Here is a 19,520-nt window from a genome sequence, read left to right on the forward strand (position 1 = left end):
AATCCCTTGTTCTTCTTTGTAAGTACCTGGTACCCATTTTTCTTTTTTCCATAAGTCGCCCCTTCGTAGATTAATCACGGTGGCCTACTATGGCGGACCCCTTCCATATCCGATACTATGGTGATTCCCTTATTTTTATTATTGTTTTTCATGGTTCCATACTATAGAGGAGTTTTTTTTTTTTTTTTTTCAGAACCTTTCATATCTCATACAATAAAGGAGTCCTTTTTTTTACCCATAATTGCCTTGAACCCTTGACATGGAATTGGCTCTAATACGAAATGTTAAAATCCAAACCAATACTCCAAAAATATCTAAGCATTAGTGGAGTGGAAAGGAAACGTAGAAATCGCTAGGGATGGTTTTGCATCGTATGTCTTATAGAACTTGAGACTCCACCCATGATGGGCTTCCACTCAACTTATAGAATATGAAGCTCTTCGATCTCATGATGAATTTGCACCCATTTTAGTAAGACATGAGACTACTCATGGACGATTTTCAACAAAAATTTTAGATTATGGACCTATTCATGGCAGGTTTATAATTGGGCGATTCTTTATACATGTTAGGTTTCTCATTGGGCTACTACAAAGAATGTGGAGCACGCTTGAGGGCCTCCAGAATGATAGCCAGGTTTGTGTGCCCTTTATGGATCTCGGCCCACGTGAAATCTCACATTCTCAATTATGGATCTTGGCTCATGGGTTGGGTTCAAGAGTGTCGGGACCGAGATCATCAGTTACAGGACTGACCCGTGTTATTGGCCTAACTACCTAATATAGGACAGAGTTTTATGGATCTGGGCCAGTGGGCACTAATTTTATTATAATGTACACGAGGGAAATAAGTAGAAAAAGTAATACTCTGAGATACACTTTGCACTTTGTAGTTGTATCGAAAAATTATCAAAATAGCATCATTCCCTTCTTCCTTTTTAATTCCGAAAACGGTAATTTATCCTTTTCTACCAAAAAGGTAAAAATGCAAAATCTGAAAACATGATTTTACTAAACTACCTTTTCTGCTTTTCGTGATGATCTCGAATCCAGCTTACCCACCAAAAAATAACAATAAAAATAAAATTCACCACCCTGTCACCTGCATGCATATGCAGTGACAGAAACTACATTGTGTGTAAACATTTTTTCAACTACCCTGACAGGACAATTTTAATCACAAATCCTTGAAAAGGCTCCGTTGGGTTTTATTTAAGACATTAAAGGAGAGAAGAAAAGTCTTAGATTGTAAACACTTGAATGGTCATTATTATTATCCTATTCCCATTCGAGGATCTTTAACAAAAGAACATAACATTTTCAAGATCTCTATGAAGCTTCAACTTACCATCAAACAGTTGTGATGAGGAGGAGTCATGGTAGAGCCTCCCTCGATAAGAGAGGAGTTCAGCATAGTAAGCTGGTGGAACCAATGAGACTGGTTTGGTGCATCGAGCAAAAGTGAAGCATAGATTGTATATGATCCTCTGTATTTTATCCGAAGTAAACCCATTCTCGTCATAGATGACAGTATAGTGAGTTGGTTTGCTCCTCCAAAGGCTCCCATGCTGACTGCATAGATAGAAATCAAAGTACTCCGGATGTACAATCCCCGTATCCACAACTGTCCCTGGCAATATCTTCTCATTTCCGGTTATTTCCATCACGTCTTTGGGGAAGAGACGAGTTGAGTGACGCTTCTGAGATATCACTACTGTGATTGTTGGACTGTATCCATATAACTCGATTTTACTTTTAAGGTCTGTTAACTCTTCGTTCAGAACCATTTCAAACTGACTCTCACTGACCCCATCACGAAACACTACAATCTTCTTTGGCCGGACTTTGTTGAGCTGCACATACGTGCTGAGAAGCTCCAAACAGATTTCCCCAAAATTTTGTATATTTTCCATCCAGTGGCCCTGTGGGCTGATTCTTCCGGAATACTGATTTGCAGCTGGCCAGTTTACAGTGGCGACAACAGCAGCTATTGATGGACTCGAAGTATTCATGTGACTTGGAGGATTGACATTAGCTCCAATAAACATGACATGGTCTTCACCCTCAAGACCAGGAAGACGGTCGAAGAGCTCCATATTGCTACCACCTAGCTTTGCATTGATCTTGAGAGCAAGGTTTACAAAATAATGATCTTTGGCCTTGTTAACATGGCTGACAACACAGCATTGTGTTAGTATCCCAATCTCAGTCTCACTAATCCGCTTGAGATTCTTATAACCTGGATCCTTCTTTGCCAATACGCAAATGAGTATCTGCAACTGTTCACCGGCAACCCGCTTGAGGAGCTCACGAAGTGCATTGTTATCTGAAAGCACATGCATTTGAGATTCTTCACTGATGATGGGATGATCCAAGTGGATGTTGAGTTTAGCACACCGATCCTTGAACGCTTCGACAAATTGATCGTTGACTAATCGATTATGTGAAACAAACTCAAGGATTCCCCACCGCTTGATTTGCTTACCTTCCAACACATATTTGTTGTTGAGGTTCCAATGGCCTTCTTCCTTATCGAGTGTGAACTTAATTGAATTGTGATTGGCATCAGCAAGTTTCAAATAGGGTGGTGCGAGAACACGAGCAGTCACTTCTGTCATCTTGGTGGAAACTGATTTTTCCAAATTTGCAGCAATGTCTCCTCTGCTAAAAGTGGACAAGTAAAACCCCATGAGATCTTTAAATGAACATTTCAAACTAGCTCCTTTTTTTATTTTTTGTAAATTCAGAATTTTTTTAAAGAAAGGAAAAGAGAAAGAATCCAGATTTGGAGAAAAGATCTGGATTTGGGTCTTTAGATCAAATGGGCTGCACCATTTTGTTGAACAAGTAAAATTGTGCAACCATCCTTGTCAAATCCTGCCAGATAAACTAAAAATGAAAAGATTTGGTTTTACATACCCATTGGGATATCTCTGCTGCTCAACTAGCTCACAAAACTCAATGGGTACATAGTTCATCCTGTTTTTGCTCAAATCTAAGCAAGGAAGATATTTGTACTCAATTATCTTGTTGTACTTATCCCTAAAGAAATTCATAATTCCCATCTTTCGCTGATTCTTATCATCTTTATCATCAATGAACTCCAAATCATTCGAGATTTTTTCTGTCAGTCCCAGAATTCTGTACTTCTGCTTTGTCTTCCTATGATTCACAGTCACCAGCAGTCCTTTCAAGGCATTCTCAATCTTCGTCAATTCCCAATCATGCAAATGTTCTTCCTTATGAAGCTCGATAGCCAAATTCTCCTTTATGAAATCTTTTACTGGGAGTTTCTTTCGAAATGGCAGAACCAAGTGGTCAACACCAAGGGCTGGAACTTTAGAAGTGGGCTTTAGGCTTTGTTGAAACCCTCTAGAAGCAATGATGCCCGGGCCAGGTTCAACAAAATCGAATTCACTAGAGAAAAAGTTTTGAACAGTCCGAATTGAATTCCTGGTTGGGTTCTCCTTCATCACCTTACCCTTTAAGTATGGGCCCAACTTCGGAAGCTCTAGCTCCTTTACTAGTTGTATTGTAGCTTTGTATGTTGTGTATGCTTCAGGGCTCTCATCCCTAAATACCTTCACATCAAAAGACCCAGTATCCAGTTCAATTGAACTAAAAATGCTACTGCCCCCATCATACGCAGTTTTGAACAAAGGAGACTCTGTGTATCTATCAGCGAATAATTTTTCAACGATGTTACATGCAAGGGACTTGGAGATTTCAGTATTCCTATCATGATCTTGTTCTACCTCCTGTTCAATTTTAATGTTGTAATGGTTTATGGTTTGAGGGTTGAACGTGACATGGATATGATTCGTGAGAAGTTGGACACGTTGCTTGTAAAGCGTCCCTCCACTGTCTGGTCTTTTAAGCAGAGTTCTTATGCTACTTCCAGGGAGTGATGATTGTGGCGTGGACTTGGAAATTCCCAGTGATTGTAACTCCAATGCTGGAGGTTCTGGGACTAGAAAAAAACAATAAAGGTTGTTAATTCAAGAGAGAAATATATTTAGAAACAAAGAAAATATATGAGAAATACGGCAAAGCATGAACTATTAGAATTTCTTTGGCCCTCAATAGGATCTACAGATTTTATTGCAAGAGATTTAAAAGGACGTAAAGATGGAACACAGTAATTATCTAGCCCAGCAGGGTAGGTAATCAATGTGCTGCCTGAACTAGAGAGGAAATTGTGGTTAGAAATGCTTCCAAGCTGTTCAACAGGGAAAGAGCGAATTTGCAAAAAATCAAACTAGCAATCAGAACAAAGGAATTTCCTTGATTGAAAACATTCAATTTACCAAATTGTGACTTTTGAGCTCAAAATGGTTTGCCAAAGCATCTAGTTGATCTTTAGGATATTAATCTATCTAATTAAAATAGGAGCATGCCTTGACCATTTGGAGAGATTGAATGGGTACCCTAGCTCCTAGAGTCATCTTTCTTATGCTAAATCATATGGTTGAAGATACTAGAATTAACACATTGTTTAGTTTATGACTGATGTTTGTATAATTTAAATTTTAAAACAGAGACAGAAATAAGAGACTCAGGAAGTCAAATCGAAGCAAATTCAAGGTTTATCTCAATCATCAGAAAGATGTAAAACTAAGAAGTTTTAGAGATAAACAGGACATGCTCTTGTCAAAATTGATCGTATTATGAAGAACATATACTTATTGCATCAGTTTAGTTTATGTTTGACATCATTGAAGTTTAAACTAAACAAGAAATAAGAAGAAACCATATCAAAGTAATGCAGAGAGAATATTTTTCCACTGTAAATGGCTACAGATCAAGATCAGTTACAAATTCAAATATTCAAATCTTATTGTGCTCTGTCAAGAAACAACCAGATGCAGCTCAGAAAGAAATTCAATATTTAGAACATCAACTAGAAAACTAAAAACTAAGAATTAGAGATAAACAGCCAGCAATGCATCATAAACATAAAAAAAAAAATCCTAGAATTACTACATTGGTTAATTTATGATCGAAAGACATCAAAAAGGAAACCTAGAAATCCAAATCCGAAACAAAATTGATTACATGAAGATCATTAACTTAATCCATTAGTTAGTTTGATCCATGTTTGTTAGATTTAAACTTTAAATCCTACAAGAAATAAGAGAAAAAGAAAGATCAAAGTAATTTACAGAGAATATTTTTCCATTGTAAATGGGTCAGATCAAGATCAGTTACAAATTCAAATATTCAAATCATATTGTTCTCTATTTAAGTTAAATTCAGATGAATCTCAGAAAGAAATTCAAGATTTAGAACAGTAACCAGAAAATTAAAAACTAAGAATTAGAGATAAACAGCCAGTAATTCATCATAAACAAACAAAAAAAAGGAGGAATTAGGTAAACCAAATAAGTAAAGATCATAGAATTACTACATTTACATAATAAAAAACACCAAAAGAAAATAAAAATAAATCTAGAAATCCAAATCCGAACCAAAACTCATCAAAACTAAGAAATAGAAATAAACAGCCATTGATGCATCATAAACAAAAAAAAAATAAAATGGAATAGGTTAAATCAAGTAAGTAAAGATCCTAGAATTACTACATTGGTTAGTTTATGATCGAAAATAGCAAAAAAAAAACCTAGAAACCCAAATCCGAACCAAAATTCATTAAAACTAATAATTAGAGATAAACAACCAGTACAGCATCATAAACGAAAAATAGAATTAGGTTAAATCGAGTAAGTAAAGATCCTAGAATTACTACATTGGTTAGTTTATGATCGAAAAACACCAAAAATAAACCTAGAAATCCAAATCTGAACCAAAATCCATCAAAACTAACAAAACTTTACAGGTAAAAAAAAAAAAAAAACCTCCTCCATACTTACAGATAGCTGCTGGATTAGAACTTCTCGAATCAATTGGATGAGATTGTAAATCCATCGCTCCATGATCTCGATCTTGAGATGAAGGTCTCGAATCTCGATCACAAGAACGCCCCCTTGTAGATCCATTAATACAACGAGTCCTCCCTCTGTTTCCGTGAAACTGAACTTGATTTGGACTGGATTGATTCGCTTCTCTTCCCCTAGATGTCCCTCTCTCTCCACTTCTCCCTCTGCTGCTGCTCGATCTTCCTCTTCTCTGGTTTTCCATTGGAGTGAAGTGGTGGAAGTACGAGTGTTGGAAGTTTGACAGTTTGAAATGAACAAGCAGAGAAGCCTATGGAGGGAATTTATAAAGAAAGAGACGATTTTAAATTACCAAAATAACCTTTCATGATAACTACTTGCTGTTATAAGTGTACGAACACGATGGGAGTTACGCGATTCGTTACGAGAGGATTGAATTTGTTGTTTTCACGTTACAACGAGTTTGATAAGGTCCATTGAAAATGCGCCAAGTGTAATCTAAAATTGGGCCCACGACATGATGATGTTTTTTAGTTACTAATCTAAACAATCCCCTCTCCAATACTTCGTCCAATCCCTTGATTTTCTCCCATAAAATCGGTGCTTCAAATCAAAGGATTCTGAATCCGATTTTTGGGACCCCTCACTTTCAAAACTATGTCGACGTGGCATAGAAAATTTATAAGATTTTCTCTCACACGATTTTGCTCTTTCAAAGTTAACCTCAATTAATATTAATTAAGAGTAACAAACAAGATTACAAAATAAGAGATTAGAGTCCTTATGGTGTTAAATCCGTTACTATTATAAAATAAAAAGTTGTTATTGGCACCCCAACTTTACATATTACACCCCATTAGAAAAAAGTATATGAGTAAGAATAAATAAGAGTTGGGTGCAAATAACTTTCACTCTCTCCTAATTTTTTTTTAATGATCCTATATGCACTTAGTCATAAATGTAGACATCTACTGAAATTATTTGAATGAGTACTATAATGTAGTTTTGTAATCAATTAATATTTAATATTAAAAAAAAAGTCTCCAAACTCCAACAAGTTCAACCAATTAATACTTTAAAAAATGAGGATTTTCTTAGTGGACTCATTTTAAAACTAGACTTAAGTAAAGTCAAGTCGACAACTTTTGAGTTGACCCAAACAAATCAAATTAAACAAATTAAATCTTTAAATAATTTAAATAATAAAAAAATATTTATTTTTATTATATATATAAGGTGATGCTAATGTCTAAAACTTAATGTGGATGTTAGTATTATCTAACAATTTTTTTCAATAATACCCCTCCTTGTTTTGTCTTTTAATACACAATAAATATTTGTTTACATTATAAATGTTATGAGCATTTAAGTATTTTGAATTAAAATTCTTTTTAAAAATAAATAATAAAAAAAATTAAATAGGGGTTAGGTAGACCCCTAACCAGAAAACAACAGACCCTTACACTCTTTCATGAATATGCCCATAGGCATCCTTACATACGATGGTCTTGAGATCACTAAGGAGGCTTAAAGGATCCAACCTAACACTACCAAGAGAGCTAAGGAAACCTACTAGGACTTTTTTTTTTGTAATAAATATTTTAACAATTCATGCCAAAATAATAAATGCATTTATTAATGGCATAATAAATGTACTTATTGTATAAAAGACTAACACACCCTTGTCTTCTTCCTTAAAAGACAAATCGAAAGAGGTATTATTGGAAAAAAAAAGTGTTAGACAATGCTAATGTCCCCATAATGTCTTGGACGTTTGTATTCTTCATATATATATATATATTATATATATATATATATATATATATATATATATATATATAGGGTCACGTTCAATGGCAAACTTTTTGGCAAAACATTTTTCAAAACATGAGTTAAAAGTTTTGGAATGGGCTGATTTTTTGTGAGGATGATCTCTACGATGAGGAGATCATCATCACCAAAAATCAGCCAATTCCAAAACTTCTAACCCCATCAAAAACAGTTTACAAAAAATGGACGGTCCACGATTTTTCAACTTGTAAACATGGGTTAGAAGTTTTGGAATGGGCTGATTTTTGGTGATAATGATCTCCTCGTAGAGATCATCCTCACCAAAAATCAGCCCATTCCAAAACTTCTAACTCATGTTTTGAAAAATGTTTTGCCAAAAAGTTAGCCATTGAACGCTACCCATATATATATATACATATTCTGTCTGAATTGATAAGTTGATTCATTATTTTTCGAGTTGGCTCAATAAATTGATTCAATTAATTGATTTTCTTAAAAGATTGATGTAATTCTTGTTGTGCCAAAACCAACTTGTTGTAACTACGATTGATATTTATAATAAGGATTCAAAATTTATCCTCAAGTTGGAAATAAAAAATTTACATTCATACAATTACAATTAACAGAATCACAAACTTCGCATTCATTACTTTAAAAAAAAGTGTATATGAATAAAAAAAATATTGGGAAAAGGTTTAGGGTTCCAACTCATGCAAGAAAAAAAGACAATCAAGAAGATTGTGAATGACGAAGAGAGAGGTGAGAACAACGATCCAATTATTTCTTTTTAATTTTAAATTGAACTGTGAAGAACTAAGAAAATCTATAAAAAAAATTAGTATTAATCAATTGAAAACGTTAGAGCATGGACTCTTTTAAGATGCAAGAAATAAAAACTTTCTTTAGTATTAATTGGTTTAAACTTTAAAGAAAGAAGTGTCTTTTTTTTTAATATTAATTAATTTTACACGTTGAGTTTAAAGTCTTACATGTTAGAGAATTCTTAAATCCGAACGGTTGGAATCAGTTTTGGTACATTCGTTGTGTACATATAGTTTTTTTTTTTTTTTAAGTAGTTACTTTTTTAAAAGAAAACTTATTTTATTAATAGTTGCTCCCCTTGATCTTTAACAAATTGATTTCAAATCTAATGGTTGTTTTGGCAACAATTGATCATTTGGTTTTGTTAGAAAATGTGTTTAATACAACCATTAGTAATCTATTTAAAGATTATTATTTTCATTTCAAATTGATAAGAAATTTCAACATACAAACTCATTAAAAATCTATGTTTTTTAAACTCTTTCTCACAAGTGCTCTCATTCAATCAAAGTATTCTTTAAATTTTGGTGTACAAAGGAGCGTAATTAGATTCGACAAGTTAATCATAAGAATTCAGATTTGATAAGTTGTATCTTGAAACTGACTTTACTGACAACCCATTGTTGATCATGTTTCATGTGGTGGGGGTAAATTTTGGTTTAAAGATAATAATATTTCTTTTGTCTCAGATCGATTTTCTGAATTTTCTCATCTCTTTTCTCTTGTACTTTCAAATTTCTCTAATAATTTTAAACCAATATTATGACCCATCTTCCACATTCACCAATGTCCAATCAATACTCCAAATTAGATAATTTCAAGTGATGGCAACAAAAACTTTATTTTCTATTGACCACTTTAAAAGTGGTGCAAGTTCTCACTTCAATAATTTCAATTGTGAACGATTCATCTATCATTGACGAAGTTCAGAGAAAATAAAAATGAAAAGTGGGTGATTAAACATGTAGTGGACACATTTTCAATGTTTTATCGGATTCGTTGTTTGATGTCTACCAATTAACCAAATCAACTAAAGTGTTTTGGGATGCACTTGAAAAGAAGTACAAAATCGAAGATGTCGGATATCACTCCTACATAGTGAGTAAATTTTTATTTTAAAATGATTGATAATGAACTTATTTTTGGCCAAGTTCATGAGTTACAACTAATCATAAATTATATGATTGATGAAGGATCTCATTTTGATGAATATTTTCTTATTAATTCGATAATTGTTAAGTTGCCTCCTTCTTCGAATGATCATCGTAAGTCTCTCAAACATAGTAAAAAGAGAAAAATCATGGAAGAAATTCTTCAACATCTTACAATTGAAAAGCAGTCTCAATTTAGAGATAAACAAGAAAATTAAATTGAAATATCATCCAAAGTTAATCTAATTGAATAAAAGGACGAAATGTCGAAATATATGAGTTGAAATATCCATCGATACAACGAGTATTTTAGTGAATATTGAAGGATTAAGTTATTACTGAACAAAAATAAATTGAAACGTTGATGGACCTCAAGTCTAAGGTATGAGAGTGCCTCATGCATATCTATTTTATTTTCTTGAAAAAACTAAAGAAAATAATATTTCCAAGATCATTCATCCAGGGGCAACCAACAAAGAAGCGGAAGCTCGTGAATCTCTAATCGATTGAGCACAAAAAGAACACTAGAAAGGAAAAAAATTATAAAAAAAAGGCATTGTTATCACTATAAGAAATCCAATTATTTCAAATGAGATTGTCGTCATTTCAAAAAATTGAAAAAGCAAGTAAACATAGAAGAAAAAAAAAACTTATAGCAATAATTTCGAAAATCAACATGATCGACGATAACAAAGAATGGGGGATTGATACCGGAGCCATTAGTCATTTTTGTAATGATCGAAATATATTTTCGTCTTATTAAAAAATTAATGGTGTCTAAATATTTATATGAGAAATTTATCAACGACAAAAATCATTGGGTAAAGGATGATTAATTTACAATTGACTTTTAGAAAAATTGACACATTAGTTGATATTCTTCATGTATCGAACATTCAAAAAAAAATCTTGTATCGGTGACTTATTTGTTAAGCATAGTTTTAAACTAATATTTGAATTGAATACATTTATTTTATCAAAGTATCATGTATTTATTGAAAAAAATTATCTTTGGAGCGATGTTCAAATTGAATATAATGAATGCAATTCTTCTTCTTCTTACTCGGTTTGTGCAACTAATTATGTCATGATCGATTATAAAATGTTAATTATAAATTTATAAAGTACATGGCTAATTTAGGAGTAATCTCTGATCATAGATTTTTAAATGACAATAAATATGTTGGTTGTGCTAAATTTAAAATAATTAGAAAATATTTTCTTAGTATATAACAAGAAATTCTTGTTTTTAGATTTAAATTATAGAGATGTTTGTGATTTTAATAATATGTTAAGTAAAAGAGGAAAAAGATATTTTATAACTTTTGTAAATGATCATTCTAAGTATGCGTAAATCTATTTATTAAAAATAAAATATGAAGTTTTAAAAAATTTTAAAATTTATAAGATATTAGTTGAAAATCAAGTAAATAGAAAAATTAAATCATTAAGATTTGATAGGAGTGGAGAGTATCATTTAAATAAATTATCAAAATTTTGTGAAATCCATAAAATTAGATATGAAGAAACGACCCCTTATAATCCACAACAAAAAAGAGTAACGGAAAAAACGAATAGGACATTAAAGGATATGATAAATGCTATGTTAGTAAATTCAAATTTAAATATTAATTTGTGGAGATAAGTTTTATTAACAAAAATACATATATTAAATAAAATTCCTTATAATAATTCTAGTATTATTCCATATAGACAATCTAATTTAAATTATTTTAAGTGTAGGGGTGTAGAGCATTAGTTAGATTAAGTAATTATAAAATACTCAAATTAAGATTAAGAGTTATTGAATATTCATTTATTGGTTATACTAAAAATATAAAACTTATAGATTTCTAGTAATGAAATATAATAATACTTTTGATAAAGATGTGATTATTAAATATAGAACTATTATATTTTATAAAACTTCTTTTAATACAATACCTAATAAATATGATAATAAACCTAGTCAAGATAATATTTTTTTTTAAATCTAAATAAATTGGTATATCATCAAATGATAATAAAATTAATATAAAACCTAAGAATTGGTGGTTCAATTGAAAATTTTAAAGTCGGTTTACTTGTTAAAAGATATAGATAAAATTAATGTGTTAATTATTTTGATGTATATGTTCCTGTTACCAGAATAAGTATAATTAAAATTTTAATTACTTTAATTTCTATACTTAAATTAGAAATTTATTAAATAGATGTTAAAACTATATTTTTAAATAGTGAATTAAGCGAAGAAATTGAAAAATTTTATTTTAGAGGAACATGAAAATAAAGTATGTAAGTTTATTAAAAATTTTATATAATTTGAAATAAATACACAAATAATTATACGAAAAGTTTGATGACACTATTATTAAATTTGGATTTAATATTAATGAATCAGATAAATGTGTAGACTCTAAAATTAGTGATAAAATGTATGTAATTATTTGTCTTTATGTTAATGATTTATTTATTTTTAAAATTGATTTAGAAATTATTAAAGAATTAAAAATTTCTTGAGTTCCTCTTTTAGTATGAAAGATATGGGACAAGTTGATGTAATTTCAAGTATTACAATTATAAATAAAGATAATAATTTGATTTTATCTCAGTCTCATTATGTTGAAAATATTTTAAAGAAATTCGATCATTTAGTATTTTTTTTTTTTAACCATTTTTTTAACCTTTCTTCTCAATGGTCTCTCTAAGTCTACAAAATCGACATGTGGGACATCTTCCCTAAGATTCAATAGAGTCCCTAAAGTAGAGGAAGAAGAGGTGATAGGAGAAAAAGTAGAATTTTTGTCTATTTTTTCTTTTAACAATCTTCTAACCACTTTGGTTGGTACCTTAATAAATTCTAAAAATGTTCAAGTTGAAATGATATTTTACCTTTATACAACTCTTGATATAAAAAAATCGAATTAACAATCTGAAAATAAAAAGTAAAATAAGTATTATAAAAAAATATATAAAAAATAATAATAACAATGATAATTTACATATTTCAAATACCTTGTCTTTCTCGATTCACTTTGCTATCTTGATTCAATTTGGCAATTACATCCACAAAACTTATTTGTAAGCAGTTGGATCTGTACCAATGATTCATTAAATTTGAGTTTAATCAGAGTTGAATTTTTGTATTTGTGAAAATAATCACACACTCGTGCACAATAACTTTTGTATTTTTACTCATTCTCCTTGCATCGCATCCAAATTGATATTGAGTTATGTTGACACAAGGAGAAGGTCCTCTCTAATAGTAAAATTACTACCTCAATATTTTTTTTGTTGGATTCTTGTTGAGTGAGAAATTTTGTCAATTGATCGATAAATTACATCGAAAATTGATAATCTTTGTTAGTTGTATGCATTTCTTGGAGGAATGGTGTGATCATCATCTCTATGAGGATCCCTATTGTAGATGGAAAACAATTAGAAGGGAAAAAAAATGAATTTGTGAGAATAATAAAATGAATTAGATTTTATTAAAAAAATGAACTTAAGAAGAAAATGCTACCATTTTTTTTAATCGTTGGAAAAAATAAAAGAGTAAAATGTTTTTCCTTTTTTTTTTACTGTAACAGATTGTGAAGAATTTTAAAAAATTTATTATTTTTTTTACTATAAATGACAGATATGATAGCTTTTAAAATTGAAAATTTTAATTTAAAATAATATTTTATTAAGTAGTGAGTAAAGATCATGCGCTAGATCTGGCTAGTGAAGATCATGTATTATTTTAATTCTGACACATATCTTACAGTAGAAAAATCTGTTGGATGTGAATGTAGTGGTTTCACTTTTCATAATAAAGAGTGTCTTACAATTAAAGAGTCTCTTGGAGTTGCTCTAATAAGAGAAGTGGGGTAAGAAATAATTCGACACTAAACTTTAGATCCCATAAAAGCTCCTAATATCCTAGAATCATGGTGGTTAGTTTTTAAAATTATAAAAATATCATTTTTTTATTATATAATAGATGTGGGCTATTGACACCCATTTTTTTGCTCAGTACGCCCACTTACTACTTTTACCCACTGTACTTGTTAGTGTGTGCAACAAAAAATTATCTGTTAATTTCACTGATCGATTTATTTTAAAACAAACAATAACCTACTAAATCTTTCAATAATTTTTGGTAAATACATATCAAATGTTTTTTCACATGGGATTTCGTGCAAAGAATTGTTTAGTATGTAACTACTGATCTAAGAACGAAAAATTCGATAAAAACATACTAAAGAAATACGTTATCATAAGGTCAAATTGAATAATTTTTTATATGGGAACCCCATGTGAAAAAATACATTTAGTATGTACCTACAAAAATAGTCCTGATAAGTTTGGTCTTGACTTACTGAATATAATGAAAATTTTAAAGAAATTTTTTATTTATGCAAACAATAAAGATAAAATTGATTTTTAACATGGTTCATTTCCAAAATAATTAAAAACAATTCCAAAAACAAAAGATGGTGAATATAAGTGATAAAAAAATCACTTCCATCTATCAAAATGTTTAATTATACCAAATAATGGTTAAAAAAATCATATTCTAATGAATGATGTCGCCACAAGTAGATCAAAACACGATTGTTTGATGAATCTTTGAAGAAAAATCGATTGGTTATGTGGATTCGACTTAACTTTGATATGATTTTTCGATATGGATGTTTTGCTAGGGTTTGATATACTTCGAATTAATAGGAAGAAAAGTTGTGTTTGTTCGGTGGATATATGCAGTAAAACATAATAAAATCCAAAAAGGTATTTTTGTACTTACATATTATTGACATTTAACATTTAAGTGGGTATGACGAGCAAAAAAGTGAGTGTAAATAGTGTGTTCTTATGTAATATCTAAAAAGTCTTTACTAAATATTTTAAACTACGGATAACCCCTTTTGATGTGCGTTTGCACATGTTACTTTTTAATAAACATAAAAGATACAAATACCCTTAAAAATATTGTCATCCTAAGAGTCATAACTTTCTCTCCTATTCCCTACCAAATTAGTCTAATTTTAAGCTCTCTTCCCAAAAAATTACTTTTATCAGTTTTAACTTTCATTTTTTCAATTTATTTAAGATAAGAGTTTTTATCGTCATCTACTCCCTAGTATTTTGATTTTCTTATTTAATGATAAATTCAACTAAGGGTATGATCATACCAGCACTAATGCAGTAGATCCCATCAGAACTCCAGAGTTAAGCATGCTTGGGTGAGAGTAGTACTAGGATGGGTAACCTCCTAAGAATTCCTTGTATTGCACCCCTCCCACTTTTTATTAAATTTAATTATTTCCTTTAAAAAAGATAAGTTCAATTATCTTTTTCTTTCTTTCTTTTTTGAACGATAATAATAAATCTAAATGATTGTTTCATATTTGATATCACACCAAACTAATTAAAAAAAGAAGATATAACTTTTGATCTAGCAATCTGTTTGACTATTAGTATATGCATTTTTGGGATATCAAGATTCACGGAACTACTCTGCTAGTCATTTTTATATCGTAAAAATCACTACAATATTGAAGTGATCATAATATTATTATAATACTATCTTATTGATTGTTTCTAAGCAATACTAAAGAATAGAAGTAATCATTTCATTGAAGATATTGCTATACTACTGATGTTGTGCCAACCCTGGACTTAAACATATCTGTTACTCTATATTGATAACATACTAGTCACCCGAGAACGATGCTTCTTTCATTTGATCTTTTTTTACCATGCCTCGTGATGAGTTTGCACTAAAAGATTAGGGAAGTCTTCATTATTTTTTTTGCTAGTCTATGTTGATGACATACTAATCACTTAAGAATGATGTTTATTTCATTCAGTCTTTTTTACAATGCTTCATAGTGAGTTTGCATTAAAAGATTTGGAAAGTCTTCACTATTTTTTGGGCATTAAGATTACTCGATCAAAAGTGTTTGGTACAAAACTATTATATCCTCCTCATTGTTGTTTTTAGGAAGCTTTTCAAACCTATTAGTGATCTAATCAAGGAACTCAATATGTATTATAGTATGTATCGTTGGTGCACTTCAATATTTGACCGACTTGATCCCATTCATTGTTAACAAGGCCTGTCAATTTATGCATCAACTTACAACAGGTCATTGGTAGTCTGTCTTCTTAACCATTTTTGCATTTTCTGATGTTGATTGGGCTAATTTTCCTAACGACTGGATATATACTAGTGGCTATGTAGTGTATCTAGGTTTAAACTTAGTTTCTAAGAGTTTTAGTTAGGAATAAATTATTGCTCGTTCTAGTATCAAGATTGAATATCAGTCAAACATTGCATTGTGACAATTTTTATATGGCTTACATCTTTATTACAAGAACTAAAGGGCCCTATTATAACTCCCTCAACGTTATGGTGTGAAAATGTTGGTGTCACATATCTCATAAGTAATCTTGTTTTCCATACTTGTACCAAGCATGTTGAGATTAATTTTCATTTTGGACAAGATATGGTAGCAAAGAAACAACTTATTGTTCGTTTCATTTCTAAGAAAATTTAAATTTCAGATACATTTACCAAGGGTCTCAACATTGTTCGCTTCATTTTGTTACCTAACAAGCTCAATGTCTCTAATAGATAATTGCATTTGAGGGGACATATTAAAGATAAACCCAAAGAAAATAAGTTTGTGTCAAATAAACCTTGTTAAACATGATTCTCCGAGGAGGATTCAGTCACATGAACAGAAATTGAAAGTTTGTTGTAATTAGGAATCTTATTTGTTAGTTTATATTCTTATTTATATGTATTGTATATTCTATTATCAATAAAACATTTGTCTTCCATAAAAAATCTAGAAGAACAATTACTCTCATAATTATTTTAGGGAAGACCTCAAATATGATGACTCAAGACTTAGGTTTATGAAGATTAAAGTTTCTAAAGGCTCCCTCAAGATAGTTAAAGAGGAGAGGATTTTTCACATCTCCTCCGGGGACACAACCTGACACATCATTTTTTGCTAAAATATAATACAGCAATGGCGCATGACCCAATTATGGGGTAAATTAAAATCTGAATTAAAAGAGACAACTCCTCACAAAGTATACCAAAACTATCAAAGTGCAGCTTTAAAAGATTTATATATATATATATATAAACATAGTGATATTCCAAAAGCATATGTACATTAAGTTCTCAAAAGGAAATATTCGAGATTTACAAAAACTCCAAAATTGCATCCCCAAAAAGTGTATATCCCAAAAAGTGACCCCAACCTTAAAAACCTACATATCTAGTGTACTACTAATACTCTACAGTAATCCATATCATATGGTTTACATTAACTGACCCATCTTCCTAGGCTTCCACTGATATCATATAAACATAATCGATCACAGTCTCATTATCTGACATCGACTCGAAACACCTCATCGCAAAGTCCTCTAACTTATCTATTCAAGCTAGTATCTTGCTCACATGTGGATTTGATTAGGTAATACGAATACTGTATTGAGGTGTAGAATGGATGAGTAACATGTATGTTACCTAGTAGAATTGGATCATAATATGTTTGTAGAATGAACGAGTAATCATAAAATCATAACTTATGGACTCACTTATATAGATAAGAAAATCTCGTCACATTGTGGTGTGGTTTATCAATTAAATCGAGTAATTATATAATATTTACACAATTAACCATAACTAATTATAAAATTCATCAAACACATTCTATCTAGACAATCTAATACCATTATGTTATAAACTATAATTTTCCTCAAAACCTTACTAATTCATGTCATTTTTTTTCTTACCTTCCATGGTTACAGTTTGTAGTTAGAAATCAAACTCCTCTGTTCAAATGTCTAGGTTTCTAGATTCTAATATTCTCAAAATATAAATCATAATCCACATCTCGTTAATAGAAAATGAACACATCCAGCACACTTGCGTTATAATGCGGATAAGTATGGTGTTGATTACCAATAAGTACGATAAATTTCACAACTAGCATTCATGCCTTAGTCAACTTAGTCAAGGATCTCATAATTACTGTTGAGGGACACGACATTAGTTCCTGATCCTACGGTTAGCCTAACATCAAGTGGTTCGCCTTTTGTCTAGTTTAGGTTGGTCGTTGATTGGGATAGCCTATAATCATGGGAACCCTTCTTCACTTGGATTAATCGGGTTGACTACTATAAGCTTCCTTCGTTTCTTCGTTGTGCCTGTCACGATCGCATGTGAAATCTAAAGTATCATTATCTTATACACCCACTTTCCTTTATCATTATAACCTAAAAATAAATAAAATACATCCCAAATACTCTTGACCCTAATATAAATGCATAGGCCCTCCCTGACCATAAGTAAATACATTGGGTGCTCCTAACAAGAAATATAAAAGAACACCGAGCACTTTTTCACCCAAAGTCAATGATTCGAGTACTAATTGATTCCAACTACCCATTTGTTAATATTTCTAGTATAGAAATTCCATCTCATAAGTTTTGATGTATACAACATCATTCATCCTTACAATATAATTTATTGCCATCTCCCAAAGACTATGATTCCTTAAACCTAGTCCCTAATTAATTTATAACATTTTTTCGTCAACTTCCTAATTTGTAACTATGCTAACTTGTCAGGTTTAAGTTCGAGTTTTGCCCTCCGATATAATGTATTCCTCAAAATATCTTATTTGAACTCACATTCCATATCACACAATCGGATCAAGTTAGACTTACTACTATATTATCACAAATAACATAATAGTATTTTCTAAAGTATATTTGAGTTTACGCCAAAGTATTGTTTGTATTTTAACTTAAAAATCGATCATTCATAATTATCGTACAACACAAAATAACAAGGAAATTGCATTTTAAAACTTCATTGAGTAAGAAGAATTGTTTAAAAATGATTTTATACTAATCGGGGATCATACGGGCCCACAGAGCATTCAACAAATAATGTCATTTTCTACTGTCACATGTTACCTATGGTGGCAGTGGGCTGATTTTAGCAGTGGCACCGCAGAAATAGCTTGCAGTGGGTGGGGGTGTTACCGTGACTCCCACCTTGTAGATTCGAACTTGCACTGAAACTTGTTGTTTTTCACAACTTGGTTCATGCTTATTTTATTTGTGTTCTCCACATCATTTGTTAAAAGAATTCATTTCTTAAAAGAATCAATCACATCTACCATGCAAAATTATAAATTTGTGATTATGATCATACAATCATAAATATTCAAAAAGAAAATTTGATCGAAAATATATCATATATATTTTGAGATACATAATATAAACTACAATCACATAGGAATATTATCGAAATGATTCAAAAAGGGAAGGAATCCTACCGTCATGGTATATAAAGCAAAACTTTGATAAGAAGAACATTAACGTATATGCTTAAGTATAAAAATATCTATGACATAAATGTGAACTTCTCAACTAAACCGAGAGGGAAAGAATTCTACCTTAGCAAGTTTGCTTCCTACTTTTACCCTTAAATCCCCAATTACTCCAAACTATGGCTGAGATCTTCGCAATGGAACTAGAAAATCAGCTTGATGATATGGTGTAACAATTGGTGAGGGTTCTAGTGTTGCATGATTGAATCTATTGAGCTGGAATTTCTGAGAGTTTTAGGAGTGTTAGTTGCTGATTTCATTTTCTTTTTGTGAATAAATAAGAATGAAAGAGTTGTTGAAATTTCAACTAGGTAAAGAGGTAGAAATGCTCAAGAGTGGGCTCTTTTTATAATGGTGGGTAACATTGATAGCCATGGTTAGCTAACCATGGCATGATTAACTATACTTAATCATGCATGTTCTTATCATGCCATGTGGTTTAGGTGGGAGCTG

General features: G+C 30.9%; 1 protein-coding gene and 1 pseudogene across 4 annotated transcripts; one reads left to right on the forward strand and one right to left on the reverse strand.

Moving 5' to 3' along the window:
- Positions 1-1,057: 1,057 nt before the first annotated feature.
- Positions 1,058-19,369, reverse strand: LOC147410876 (protein argonaute 2-like). Of its 4 annotated transcripts, none has more exons than XM_086441120.1 (4): positions 19,134-19,369; positions 5,870-6,125; positions 2,919-3,969; positions 1,058-2,663 (listed from the first exon to the last, which is right to left on the reverse strand). In XM_086441120.1, the coding sequence occupies exons 2-4, from the start codon at positions 5,922-5,924 to the stop codon at positions 1,298-1,300; spliced, it is 2,472 nt and encodes an 823-aa protein (XP_086297246.1). In that variant the 5' UTR covers positions 5,925-6,125; positions 19,134-19,369; the 3' UTR covers positions 1,058-1,297. The 4 variants fall into 4 exon arrangements, with proteins under 4 accessions (XP_086297246.1, XP_086297226.1, XP_086297234.1 ...); XM_086441100.1 differs by having other exon boundaries at positions 5,870-6,203; XM_086441115.1 differs by having other exon boundaries at positions 1,059-2,660; positions 5,870-6,203.
- On the forward strand, positions 14,821-14,939 carry LOC147410877 (5S ribosomal RNA; annotated as a pseudogene).
- Positions 19,370-19,520: the final 151 nt, after the last annotated feature.

Source organism: Akebia trifoliata, chromosome 1 (assembly GCF_017979445.1).
Source record: "Akebia trifoliata isolate Shusen 1 chromosome 1, ASM1797944v1, whole genome shotgun sequence".
NCBI lineage: Eukaryota > Viridiplantae > Streptophyta > Magnoliopsida > Ranunculales > Lardizabalaceae > Akebia > Akebia trifoliata.

Excerpts from the sequence above, each read along its gene's own strand:
- LOC147410876 (XM_086441100.1), bottom strand. The coding sequence starts at position 6,137 with ATGGAAAACCAGAGAAGAGGAAGATCGAGCAGCAGCAGAGGGAGAAGT. Across the intron at positions 3,970-5,869 it reads TTCTAATCCAGCAGCTATCT|TCCCAGAACCTCCAGCATTG; the intron begins GTAAGTATGGAG and ends GTTTTTTTCTAG. Across the intron at positions 2,664-2,918 it reads CAGCAGAGATATCCCAATGG|CAGAGGAGACATTGCTGCAA; the intron begins GTATGTAAAACC and ends GTCCACTTTTAG.